At 43.4% G+C, this 14,680-nt stretch overlaps 1 protein-coding gene across 1 annotated transcript in view; it reads right to left on the bottom strand.

Moving 5' to 3' along the window:
* Positions 1-14,680, bottom strand: part of NUDT8 (nudix hydrolase 8) — a 30,252-nt gene that overhangs the window by 1,377 nt on the left and 14,195 nt on the right. Inside the window, exons 3-4 of the mRNA XM_077454717.1 lie at positions 9,847-9,979; positions 6,571-6,648 (exon numbers count right to left, since the gene is read on the bottom strand). Coding sequence (XP_077310843.1) covers positions 6,571-6,648; positions 9,847-9,979 — 211 coding nt within the window. The remainder of the gene's footprint in view (positions 1-6,570; positions 6,649-9,846; positions 9,980-14,680) is intronic.

Genomic DNA, 14,680 nt, shown 5'->3' on the forward strand with positions numbered 1-14,680 from the left:
TTACTGTGCAAGGACGAATCACAAGTTTACTTTAGCAGAAACCCAACCAAAACATAGTTTATGTTTGGATAGTGTATAGAGGAGTTGAGTGTGTGTGTGTGTGTGTATGTGTGTGTGTGTGTATATATATATATAAAGAATTGGGCTATTCCTGTGGTTGATCCTGCTGTCCCTGTCTTAAACATCTCACTGTGCCTATTGAAGATGGTTTTCAAAGTTTCTGCAGGTAGAAAATTTGTTCCAAAAAGCTCCCTTTAACCTAGCAGGCCCAGCCCAGCAATCTGCTCTAACTGTAATTTCTGTATGCCAAACTGCAGCTAACTGGACTAGACTGACATGACCCTTTATTCCAGAACAATGTCAGCACTTGCCTTCTGCTTTACTTTTTTGTTTGTGATTGAGCTTGATGGTCTCTTCAGGTGTTCCTCATTTATGCAAGTTTAATTCACAGCTTATACTATTCTATATTTAGGGACCAGCAACATATCAATTGATCCATGGATGTTACCCTCCCCAAATCCCATTTAACTCTGACACAATGGTCTCAGACTACATTGCCTATGCTATAAATGCAATACTATACTATGTACATATTACAGGTAGTTTACTGTGTCTTTTTCTTGGCTAGGCCATTTATTTGTTACTTTTGAAGTCAAGATGACAAGGTCCCGATAAAGCTCTGAGCGAAACATGTTGATCTCTTATCATACCTGCAAAGTATACTGACGGTGCTTCACCATTGCGCTTTTTTGGCTGGCATAGTTATATGGCCAATGGCACTGTAAACCGTTTTGTATCTATAGTTCTTATAAATGTTTGTAGTAAAATATAATTTGTGTATACATCTACACTGTGTAATTGTTACTTTCTGGTACCAGTAACATCCCATCTGGTTAGGTTCTTTTTGCACAAATTACAAGGGATATGGTACTGCCTAAAACCCCTTTTTTGTGTGGATACCTTAGAGCAGTGTTTTTCCAATTCCAGTCCTCAAGGCACCCCAACAAGTCATGTCTTCAGGCATTCCATTATTTTGCAGAGGTGATTTAATCAGTTTTACTGCTTTCGTAATTACCGCAGCCATTTCATCTGAGGGAAATCCTGAAAACATGACCTGTTGGGGCCCCTTGATGACTGGAGTTGAGAAACAACGCCTTAAGGCATGTCATGAGACAAATTTCTATTCACATGTGCAGAATCTTATGGCTAAAAGCTTGGACTACTAAAGCTGCCTGCAAAAGGTACCTCACACATATACTCTTCCAAAGAGATGTTTAGTGAGGCACTTGTCTAACTCATTTAAGAGGTAATGGGTAAGACAATTTTACTCCAACAGCAGAAGGTTCCAAAATCACCCTTTGAATCCATCAAGGATATTCCATGTGCAGCTCAGCATACAATTTCAGCATCTGTTGTGATGAGTACACTTCTGGCATGCACGGCAGTCATGCCATTTCAGCCCAACCAATGAAACCGGCTTAAAATCAGTACCCGGGAGAAGACCGGTCAAAGATGTCAGCTGGGAAGGGGGCTCTGGGACACCACAGTGCTAGAGGCGAGTATAGTTTTGCTTTAAATAAGACCCTGACAGTCCCAGTGGATGTGGTCCTGGTCTTTAAAGGCACCAGATAAGAGGTTAGGGGCCCTCTAAAGTGTCAGTCTCCCTGGTAGTAGCAGTGCTGCAGCCTACAGAGGGAGTTTTCCAAGCCCTTCAAATTTGGGTGAAGTGTATTATCTGTTCCAGAGAATCAGACCGAGAAGATCCTGCCATTTGCAAGCTATTCTGAGAGCCTTGCGTTTCTCTTTGAATGATTGGGAAGACTCCATAAGGCAGCTTTTACGAGTAGGCATCGTGTCTGTCCAAATGAGAAGGTTGGTGAAAACTCCTGTAAATTTAAAAAGGCTGCCCTTTGAGGTGAACACTTACTTGGATTCCTACATCCAGAAGGTGACTATAGGAAAAAGCATGCTCTTAGCCCTAAAGGCAAAAGGTAACACCTTCGGAATCTAAGAACAGTTAATTTCGTAAGAAACCAGGCTCAAGCACTAAGCAAAAGCCTACATCCTTGTTCCGTAGAAAGAACTGAATGTCCAAGTCCTCCGGTTCTGGAGGCAAATCATCCTCACAGTAAAGGGGTGCCCCTACTCTAATGGGTGAAGGGATATATATTGGCCTTAATGGACGCTGGATACCACGCTCCAGCCCCAATTTTCTGAGACTTCCTGAGGCTACAAACGAGTGCAGCTGCTTTCCCCTTCACACTTTATGTGCCCAAGGATGGGACCTTGGGTTGTGGGCTTCTTGAGGGTAGGGACCGATGTGAGTGTGCAATGTACAGGGATAGGGACAATTGTAGACACTCACTCAGGTTGAACTGGATGGACTGGTGTCTTTATTCAACCTTACTAACTATGTAACTATATATACACAAGAAAACAGCAGTTCCCTTTGTGGCCCCAAAGCCTGTACCTTTAAAAACAAGTCAGCTTTAGTCCCGGAGGTGTGGGTCACATTTAAAATACATGCTCGCTCGGACCAGACTCTGCAGATACCTTTAACAAGGCTGTCTCAGAGTTAAACCACTGAAAGCACATACATAATAGATCCATCACCGACAAACGCAGACGCACTCAGACTACAGTCGAGGGTAGTATCTCAATTACAACATGAAAAGGCTCAGCAGAAACTCTTCTTTATCAAACAGACAGGGTGCTACGGTGATTAAAGATCCCCCTGCGGTAACATCTAGATTCAGGGACTTTATTACGGCCTTGTACACCACCACGATATCTGACGACACTACCCCAATGGACAGTTTCCTAGAGCATATTTCCCTCCCCCAAGTAATTGAAGATCAGGTGGAGGCCCTTGAGGCACCTCTCACCTCAGATAAACATAGCCCATGCCATTGTGGAGTTCGCAAGATCCAAGTCTCCGGGGTCAGATGGCCTTCCCATTGAATTTTATTCTCGCCAACCAAGAAATACTAATACCGAAACTTCTCACCCTTTATGAACATCTTTTTGAAACCCTGACACTACCGCCCTCTATGAGGGAAGCCACGATAGTTTTAATACCCAAGCCAGGCAAGGACCCAGGCTACCCAGAATCCTACCACCCTATATCCTTGTTACAGGTGGACATTAAGATTTTGGCCAAGGTACTAGCTACACGATTGAATAACATAATACTTACTCTGAATCCCTCTGATCACAGACCAAGCGGGATTCATGCCGGGTCGTAATACGTTGTTCAATCTACGTAGGCTCCTTATTAATCTTCAGGCTACGCGTGATGAAGTCGGTACGCGGGTGGTGGTGTCACTCGACGCGGCTAAGGCATTCGACTCAGTGGAATGGAGGTATCTTTGGAGATGCCTGGAGGGATATGGCTTCGGGCCTAATTTTATTAGGTGGGTTAAGCTGCTGTACCAACAGCCAAGGTGGTGGCGAATGGCTGGTCATCCCAGGCATTTAACCTCAGTAGAGGTACACGGCAGGGGTGCCCGTGTCGGTCCGTGCTGACCCAGAGATCAGGGGGCTGACGGTCGGGCATTTGACTGAAAAAAAATCAGTCTCTATGCGGATGACACCCTGCTTTACCTGGCGGACTCTGGCCCCTCCCTTGCAAAGGCCCTACGCACAATCGAGTGGTTTGGTAGCTTCTCCGGACTCCGTATAAACTGGGGGAAATCACAAATTTTACCCATTGATAGCATCCCACCATCAGAATCCCAGGCCAGTCTACCTCTCCAGCGAGTCGGAACTACGTACTTAGGTGTACATGTCACTAGGACTCCGGCAGACTATGTAGCGTTAAACATAGAACCATTGTTCTCCCTAGTTCAAACTAAAATTCAAGCTTGGTCCCATCTACCCCTGGGGGTCTGGGGGTGCATTAATTTGATAAAAATGGTCTTACTACCTAAAGGTGTTGTATATGCTATGGCACACCCCAGTCTATCTACCGTTAAAGTACTTTAAATCCCTTGAGAGTCTTCTTGGGCCCTTTGTGTGGGGAAATAATAGGCATAAGCTTACATGGCAGGCTCTGAAAAACCAAACGGATATGGGCGGTACGGCCCTCCCTGATTTAAATCACTATTATATCGCCTCACAACTGTCCCAACGCTTTCATGGAGATAAGACTGATAAACAACGCTTTCTCACCCTCCTCTGCCCCTACTGGGCGCAAATTGCTGACGACCCGATGGCTGCTGTATCGGTGGGGGTTGGAGGCACACCACCAAAGCAAAAACAGACACTCCATGCTCTTCCACTATAGACGAATATGGGAATTGGCGTCAGCCAAATTAAACATAACATCACCAAACGACTTTACGCCGCTTTGGTATAACAAACAATTACCAGAACTTCAACATATCCAGAGCTTGACACTATGGGTCTCAAGGGGGATATACTATATGCATCATCTGATTCAAGGTGGAATCATTAAAACGTTTAAAACAATGATAGTATGCTATTCCAGTACCTTCAGGTCCGGCATGCACTTAGGGCGCAATTCCCACAGTCGACATCACAGCCTACTCCTAACCCTATTGCGATAGTAAGGGACACAGATTCCAAAAAGCTTATCTTGTGCTTTTACGGCATGCTCACGGCTCCCGCCTTGTCGAGACTGGCGTATGCTCTGAAGTCTCGTTGGGAGGGTGATATGGGAGTGTTGGCGGACGAGGAGTGGGAAGAGGCTCTGGAGTCGTGCAAGGTGGTGTCCCCTAGACTTCAAGATAGACTATCCCAAATCTACATAACACATAGAGCATATCTTACCCCCCTCAGGACTGCCAAGTACAACAGGAACCAATCTGTGTTATGCCCTATGTGTACCCTTGAGACGGGGACGTTCTTCCACCTTATCTGGTCTTGCCCTAAACTTCAGGAATTCTGGAAACAAACAGTGTCCTTTCTGCACGATGTCATGGGATCACCCCGGCTCTTGACCCCAAACCCGTCTCCTCTGGATATTTCCCAAAGTTATGGATAAATTTACCAGAATTTTTCTAAAAGAAACCTTGTTTTCCGCCAGGAAAGTTGTAGCTAGGCAGTGGATGAGGTCCCTTCCGCCCAAGGTAGCGGATTGGAAACGGGAAGTTAATCTGACACTCCCATACAAAAAATGTATATATAAAAATAGGGGATGCCCAACTAAATATAATAAAATCTGGGATAAGTGGCTGCAAGAGGCCGATACATGTACTTAGGAAGATTGGAGTACTGTTGGAATTGTGGAAATGTATATAACTGTACATTGTTCTGATATAATACACCATGTTGTGATGATGGAAAATATTCTTTTATGTGATGTTACGATTGTTGTGAAGCACTTCCTGACTGTTTGGTGCTACCTGATATGATTGTAATCTCTGCAATAATGTTCAATAAACAAAACCTGTTTAATCGAAAAAAAAACAAAAAAACAAGTCAGCTTTGTCAGACCCCATATTTCAAATGTGTAGATGAATGAAACAAATGTGGTGCAAATTTATAAAGAATAGTTGCCTTTTCCAGGTGCCTGTAGATCTTTCAGGTATCCTGCAAATAGCTGTCAGACCCTAAAAAGGAATCCATTGTTGGGGAAACAATGGTCTGCTTATCCTGTCACCAGCTCTGGCCTACTGCCTACCTTCACCCAAACCTCACAATAGGTTGCTGAGGGCACCCATCGCAGTACTGAGCAAATAGCAAAGTAAAGGAAGGGGCCAGCAAACAGGAACTGGTTCTTTTTTTTTTTTTTTTTTAGTTTTGGATAGATTGAGGAAGACTTTGAACCCCTGTCAGGTTTTTGCTGCTATTGGGGACTCTGTTAATGAGATTTTAATTTTAGTGTTGCAGTGACAACTATTTTACCAGACATTAAGTAATGGAAATCTACAACAGCAACAGACTTTTTGCAGATCTCCATTTACTTCCTGTCTGGTGCAGACATTGCCACTGGACAAGATGTTAGGATAAAACTCCCTAATGACACCCAGATATGATTCTAATCCTTCCCCGATCTATCCAAAAAAAAAAAAAAACACATTTTTGTCAGGACATAGAAATGAATGCATTCTGGAAGGGTATACGACCCAGACAACTGATCACACCCCTTCTTCCACTTTTCTCAAACCTTCCCCCACTCCCACCCTCTCTTCCATTGTTTGTTTTTGTCTAGATGGCTGAGTTTTTCCTTCACATAGACAAGGAGGCAAGGTGAGCAGTTACACTACAAATCATTTCTACTAACAGCTACAGTATACTTTGAGGAGTTGTAAGAGCCCACAATAGTCTCCAAGTTTCATATATACTGCTATCCCATTGGCTTTATGATTAGCATTCTGACTGGTGTTAACCTCCCCCTCCCCTTTTCCCCACAACCTTCCACTGGCCATGTGTTTCCTGCTTTTCATGCTAATCCTCCAGGCTTCAATACTTCTGAATCACTAATCTGGAACAAAAATTAAGCAAAAAAAGTCATAACTGACAAAGTATTAAATGTCAATATCAATGTCAGCCCCTATATTTCTCTCAGACTAGGTTTGCTTTAATGCCATTTTGTAATATACACACCTCCTCTGGATTGGGCTTGGCAGCCAGGTCCTCAAGGCAGCCTATGTTTGCCAGAACCGGAACGATGACCATCCCCGTCTGTGGGAAAACAAAGATCTTAGCTGTAGTACTGACAAGGATCTTAATGACAGGCTGAAATATTGCAGAACATGGGAGCAGTCTATAAAAAAGTAAAGAACAGAAATATATGTTCATATATCAGTTTTGATCATTTTATTGTGTTCTAGTTGCTAGACTTTTAAACTGGTCTTCCAGCTTCAGTGCTATGAGTCACTAGCTTTGAACAAGTATACAGATAAGGCCTTGCTGAATTTTCTTTGACTTTCCTGGTCTGCATGTGTGAGCTGCATTAGAGACTCAAAGTATTGAAGCCAGAGACAGCCAGGCGACTCAACTAGAGGTCAGCAATGGCTGCCTCCATATTCAGTAGACCAGTGGTTCTCAACCTCAGTCCTCAAGTACCCCCAACAGGCCATGTTTTTTGAATTTCTCTTCGATAATATAGCTCCAAAATACCAAGCCATTGACCACTGCAGAAGACAAAGTGAGGATGTCCTGCTTGCTGTTGAGAATGGATAGTGTATGACAAAGCTGAGTCAGGTTTTGGAAGATTGCAAAGCTGTAAAAGCTCCCTCCTTATAATGTGTGCTTGTCTGTAGGTCAAGTAGGTTGCACAGATATCACTGGGATACGAAGAAAAGATAAAAAACAAATAAGTAAGCATATATAACGTACGGTTTATGTGCATTAGCGTTACGGCAGACTCTGTTCCCATCTTACAGGTTACAAATGACTGCAACAGATGTGTTCAGGTTTCCAATTAAAGCAGTTTTAAGATCTGGAGAATTTTTTGTTGTTTTCCTCAAACCATTCTTGCAGTGTAGTTAATCAATGTTAATCTCTTTACCCATCACTGGTCATTATACATAAAAACATTCTCAAGCCTTGTACACAAGGTACAATTGTTGGCAGGGGGTAGACTGTTGTTCTAAAATCTTACCATTAGTATGCTCCTTTTGACAACTTTGGATGGCAGGCTAATACATTTTCGGCGGACAATGGTTTGATGCCAGATTTTCATATGGCCAGTACACAAATCCGTCACACAAATGTTGAAATTACAAACACGCATGCTCGGAATCTATGCTCACCAAACATGAAATTAGCAGAAGGTGCCCAAAGGGTGGCACTCAAGACCTGAAATTCCTCGTAGTACGTCACTACGTTCGTGTTTGTGGCATGACCATTGTGTACCGTTAATATGCAAGACAAGATCCTGGCACATGCCCTTTTGACAAAAATCAGACGCTCGGTTGGCCAACAATCGTACAGTGTGTGTGAGGCTTTACAGTTTATTATTACATGGTGTGTTTTGCAACAAATATTTTTCAAATTACAAACCACAAGCAAATCCTATATAGCAGTGATGGCAAAACTTGGTACCCCAGATGTTTTGGAACTACATTTCACATGATGCTCATCTACACTGCAGAGTGCATTATCATCATGGGAAATGTAGTTCCAAAACATCTGGGGTGCCAAGGTTCGCCATCACTGCCATATACAATGTCTCCAGTTATTATATTTTATCATATACACACCCAATGGGGTAGTGTGGGAAATAAATGCCTAAAGTTATTTTAGGTATAACAGCTTCTTTTAGGAGGACAGATTAAGAAAGGTGCTCATCATCAGTGTTGCACCACTGAATCCATACTGTATATCACAATGTGAGCAATGTTGAAGTTTTGAAAGGATGGAAGTACCACACCAGCTTGTATAGACTTTTTGAAAGATTTTTATTTTGTAACAGCCAAAGCGTTTCAGGGGCTCAGCAATCCCCCATCATCAGGGCTAAAAACAGGATGATGCAGGCACTTTGAATTTCAGCTCGATTGGATTTAGCCCTGATGAAGGGGGAATGCCAAGCCCCTGAAACGTCTTGGCTATTACAAAACAAAAATCTTTTAAAAAGTCTATACAAGCTGGTGTGGCATTCCTATTCTTTAAAACTTCAAATGCCGCTAGGGGTCCAGCAAGACCCCACAGTTGCTAGTGAGCAGCCTCTAGGACCACAAACCACCCATCGTGTTAAAACACATCTGCATAAGGTTCAGCGCTCTTACATCACAAATATTACAATGTGTGCAATGAAAGAGAAATCTACCAGGGGACCACTGTGGGTATCTGGTAGAGGTTTGTTTATATAACTATTCTGAGTTATCCAGAATGGCTATCAGTAACCTCTAGAGCAGCCTCTCTCAACCAGGGTTCCATGGAATGCTAGGGTTCCTTTAAGAGGTTGTGAGAGGTTCCTTGAGTTGTGGCTGATTGACCTATCATCTGATGGTTCCTTCATAGATCTAAGTCCATCTCCACTCGGCAGAGCTAGTAGCATGAAAGTAATGATCTTTAAAGCAGTCTGTAAGGGTGGCATTCTAGCCACCACTGACCACCCATGCAAGGGGCATTTTCCTAATTAAACCCAATGGACTAATCTTAGCAGGGGTTCCCTGAGACATGAAAATTTCATGGGTTCCTCTGGGGTTAAAGGACTCGTCATCCAATTCTTGTCTGCACAAACCTAGCCATTTTGGCTTTTCATTGTACTACAGAGAACATTTTAACACCCAGTAATATCGCCTGGGCATGCCAGGTGGAGTGATATTCTGTTCAACAGTGCATACAAGTTCTGTCTGCAATATCTAACAAGTAGAGAATCAGCGTGGGATATGGAGTGTCTTCACATCTACCCCTGAAGAGCAATGCCAAAGGGACTTTCCAAATCCCTTATTGACACCAATGACGGGGCACCAATCCTCAAAATGACAACAAGTCACCATTCCTTTCACTGATACCAATGATGGGGAACTATTCCTTCCACAATCGGCAATGAAGGGGAGCCATTCCTCCTCCTAACAGTGCTTATAGGGAGACATTCCACCAACAGAGCATTTATTACTTCCCATGACCGCTGACATCTTCTAATTCTACATGTAGTCATATATGTATAGAACACTACTGACCACTGGCGTCATTGCATTTTTTCTTTCCATCAGTGGGGCATAGTCTACTCTAGTGGAACTTCCCTTGGATAAAATAGCTCTTATTAATACCATGATATTGATTTAAAGCAGCTGTGCAAAGTAAAGGAAAACCTGACAACATGGCCTCTTGAGGGTACTTAAGGACTGAGGTTGATAACCAACATCAAGTTGTAACAAAACAGGAAAAATGTATTTAGCTAATCTAGTGTACTGAAGTTCTTTTTTTTACCCAATCAGTGATTGGCTTCATAGGACCCCAAACCATACTGTGTGCCACGGAAACACCAAGTTCTTCTCGTGCCTCCCTCAAAGCCGTGTCTATGATGTCTTTATCAGATGCATCACACTTCCCTCCTGGGAAACTAAAGAATTAAAATATAAAAACACAAAATCAGATTCATAAAAACTATCAAATGTGATTTATGAATATTATTGAAATTGTATTTTCTTTAATCATACATCACGGGACAAAGAGCCATAGTAATTACTATGTGGGTTATAGTCCACCTTCAGGTTGCTGGACACTCGCACACCCTAAACCAGAGGTTTCAAACTGGTGGCCCTCCAGCTGTGGCAAAGCTACAAGTCCCATGAGGCATTGCAAGGCTGACAGTTACAAGCATGACTCTCACAGGCAGAGGCATGATGGGACTTGTAATTTTGCAACAGCTGGAGGGCCACCAGTTTAAGACCCCTGCCCTAAACAGAAAGTTGCCTCCTTATATAACCCCTCCCACTACTGGGAGTATCTTCATTTTTCTTACTCCAGTGTCTAAGTTGCTGTAGGCTGGGCACACCGGAGCCTCAGTTTATGGGTAATATCCAAAAACCTGCAATGGGGAAAATCCTTCCTTCAGTTACCTGGGAAATAGTAACATATGCCAACCTTTTTTGTTTAGGTTGGGGAACTGTACTAAAAGAGGCAACTGTCCAAGAGAAGTGGCCCAGATCAGAAATGGCCTTGCCCATTAACATTTTAGAAATTCAGGCAGAGCACTTGGTCCAGAGGGCCTGAACTTTCAGTTTACGCTATTGTCCTGACAGGATTCAATCCGTCAATACTACAGCAATGGTCTATATTAATCGCCAAGGGAGCACAAGAAGTTGTGCGGCCCAGAGAAAGATGAATCATATCTAATCCTGGGCAGAAAACAATGTACTTTGCCTATCGGCAGTCTTAATTCTAGGAATAGAAAAATTGGCAGACGGACTACTTGAGTCCCAAGCAGTTGTTCCCGGGAAAATGGTTACTTCACCCCGATATCTTCCTGTCAATATTTTAAAGATAGGGGATCCCAGACATAGATTTGTTTGTGTCCAGGATTCAATAAAGAAATCTACAACTTTGTGTCAAGAACAAAGGATCCGCTAGCATGCGGAACAAATGCCTTGCTATTCCCGTGGAATCGGTTTGCACTGATTTATGCATTCCCTCCTATTCTGCCTGCATTCATGACTTCTTTGCAGGATGAAGGAAGGAAAGTCGTTGATTCTTGTGACCCCCAGCAGGGCCCAGGAAATCTTGGTATGCAGAGATCGTAAAGATGGCAGTAGGGGACCCATGGATCCTACCACCATGGCCAGACCTTCTCTCACAAGGGCCGGAGTTCCATCCTACTTTACAAACGTTAAATTTAACGGTTTGGCTATTGAAACCCACACTCTGAAGAAGCGTGAGCTGTCAGGTTCAGTCGTTTTTTTTTTGTTTTTTTTTAAAGGTTACATTTTTTATTTGTTTTTATAAAAATAACACACAAAAATAACATTGTACATCTGTACATAACATGTTTGTGACTTTACAACCTGATATTGTCAATTGCATACATACACAAGTGTTACTTACTCGCAATGTCTAAACAATAAAAGCATTTTCATCATATTGCTCTATGTGGGTGTAAGCATGCTCCATTCAAATTCTTTGTCAATAACTACATGTTTGGAATAACTACATGTTTGGAATAAAATAGAACATCCTTCATGATCAGGATCATGATCATTACCTAGTCCCATTTTATTAATAATTGTCTACTTCTTTCCCCCCCCCCCCCATCCTAAGCAGTTATTCCATCACACGGAGCACATTGGATCCAGCCTGCCCATATTTTGTCAAATTTTTTAGTACTCCCTCTGGCTGAGTACGTGAGTTCATACATTGGCAGTGAGCCATTAACTAATCCTATCCAGTATTGTAGAGACGGTGGGGTTGCTTCCTTCCATCTAAGAGCAATTGCTTTTTTAGCATAACGGAAAAGTATTCTAAGTAGAGTCCTCTGAGATGTGGATATACTTTCCTCCTCCAAAACACCTAACAGGCATCTGGCGGGAGAATAGATATTGGGTAGGGCTAAAGCATCTTCTAGATATACGAGGATCGCTCTCCAAAATTTAGCTATTTCCAGGCATTGCCAGACCATGTGGAAGAAGTCTCCCACTGCCCCTCTACATCTATAACATTCAGGTGAGTCTATTCTTCCCATTTTGTGGAGCCGCAGTGGGGTGTAGTAAATTCTATGGAGATAGTGAAATTGTATCAACTTGTCCCTGGCCGAGATCAGCGAAGGTAGGGCTGTCTCCAAGACCTCATCCCAATATTCCCCTGTGATGGACGGGATGTCCGACTTCCACTGTGCGGACACCCTGCCCATCCTCACAGAGGAAGATGTCATTGAAGCAAAGTAGTACCGAGATATGAGCTCGGTGTGGTCCCCATCCGCTACAAGCTGTTCTAATTTTGAAGGGGTCAGTATCACCTGCCGTCTATCGTATTGTGCGTGTACAGCATGCATCAGCTGCAGATATCTACAGAAAAATGTATTAGGCAGTTTGTATTCTATCTTAAAATGTGTAAATGATTTGAAAATTCCCTCTTGGAAAAGTTGGTGTGCATACTTAATCCCATACGTCGCCCAACATTCCCCATCCGGTATTTTAAAGATCTCCGCCAGCTGGGGGTTATGCCATAGGGGGGCATTGGGCTACTCAGATAGGCCAGTTCCCTTTATTTTAACATTACAGATATGGAATATTTTATGGGATAGCTTCAGGATATCAGCTCCGTGTGTAGGATAAGGGCCATTTCTGTATAGTACGTTAATTAGTGCTTCATAGGAGTGAACCTGGGCTGCCTGAGTAGCCACTGAGGCAATATCCAAAGTTGGGAAGCCCCACCATGCACATGTGTCAATTGGGAGGCCAGATAATAACACTGTAAATCTGGCAGGGCCAGGCCCCCCGAACGAATCGGTAGATGTAACGTGTCCAATGACACTCTGGCTGGTTTGGCTCCCCACAGAAAGGATATTAGAATCTTATTGATACCCTGAAATACTTTTTGGGGAATATAGATCGGTGCGTGCCACAACAGATATAAGACTCTAGGAAGGTATATCATCTTATATATATTTATTTTACCCAGAAGGTTGAGGGGCAGAGTACGCCATGTCTGTAGATTTTCTTTCAGTCTCAGCACCAGGGTTGAGATATTGTTTTTAGTATAATTACTCAATGGTAGCTGCACCTCAACCCCCAAATAATGGAACTGAGAAACCTTCTTTAAAAAGGCACCTCTGGTGGCAAGCTCATACCCAGGGCAGAGCGGGAGGAGCATGGATTTAGTCCAGTTCACTCTGAATCCTGAGTATGCACCAAACCTAGAGATCTGATCAAGTGCTTTCCTCAATGAGTCACCTGCGTCTGCTAAGTAGAGGAGCATATCATCAGCATATAGTGAGGTTTTTTCTTCTCTGTCATTAATTTTACATCCCTTGATTCCAGAGTCTGCCCTCAAGCCCGCTGCCAATGGTTCAATAGCTAGGGCAAACAGCAGGGGAGACAACGGGCACCCCTGCCAAGTGCCACTTGTAATCTCAAAAGGAGTCCGTGATATTATTCACTTTGAGTCTCGCCGTTGGCCTAGTGTACAGCAGTTTCACCCATGCCACAAATCTAGGGCCAAAGCACAACCGCCCAAGGACCGCTAGCAAGTAGGGTCATTCTATTGAATCAAAAGCTTTATGGGTGTCTAGGGACACTACTACTCGTGTGGCTCGATCTTGGCCCTCCGATTGGAGAATGGTAAAAAGACGCCTAAGATTTATCGCAGTTGATCTCCCGGGTATCAAGCCCGTTTGATCCGGATGAATAACGGATGCTATCACCTTGTTGAGTCGTAGGGCTAAAATTTTAGCTAATATTTTGGCATCAACATTAATCAATGATATGAGCCTGTACGACTCGCATAGCTCATGGTCCTTGTGCGGTTTCGGTATTAACACAATAAGCGCCTCCCTCAAATTCAGGAAGCACATCCTGTTCCTGGGCACCTATATACATGTCCAACAGTTTAGGGGCCAGACTGTCTGCATATGTGTCATACCACTGTGCCGGGAAGCCATCCAAGCCTGGCGTCTTATTCGGGCTGAGGGCACGAATTGCAGAGTATTTCCAGGTCCTGCACCGCTTCCTCTCCCAATTCTAAGAGCGGGATGGGAGTCAGGTACTCACAAACCTCCTCTTCCCCATAATCCACCCTAGAAGAATACAATTCAGAGTAAAATTGCACAAACGCATTCTCTATTTCTGTTTGTGTGGTACACAGGGTCTTATGTTTGTCATATATACGTGGGATAGAAGCTGAGGTCTGCTGTGAGTGGGCCAGGTATGCCATCAATCTACTGTTCTTATTACCAAATTCAAATATGCTTTGCACTTGGTATAGAAGTTTTTTCTGAGTTTTTTTCCACCAGTACTAAATCTAGGTGTCGCACCCCCTCCCTTCAAATTTTATATGTATTCGAATTGGTGTTTTCAATGTAGTCCACCTCTGCATCTGTTGCTTTCCTTTCCGCATCCAGAAGCTTCCACTGCCCATCTGATCTAAGTTGTTTAATAACCCCAGCTACGGAGCCTCTAAGTGTGGCCTTAAACGCGTCCCAGGTGATTCCGACAAGAGCCTCTGCTCTGTTTTCAAGCCAAAAGTCTCGGATAGATGTCTGCGTTGACCTTTCGAAACTTTCCTCCTTGAGTCACAATGGGCTCAACCTCCACACCGTGTACCCTCTCGG

This window comes from Lithobates pipiens, unplaced genomic scaffold (assembly GCF_037356315.1).
Source record: "Lithobates pipiens isolate NorthernLeopardFrog02 unplaced genomic scaffold, aLitPip1_a1.2 Scaffold_25, whole genome shotgun sequence".
Classification (NCBI taxonomy): domain Eukaryota; kingdom Metazoa; phylum Chordata; class Amphibia; order Anura; family Ranidae; genus Lithobates; species Lithobates pipiens.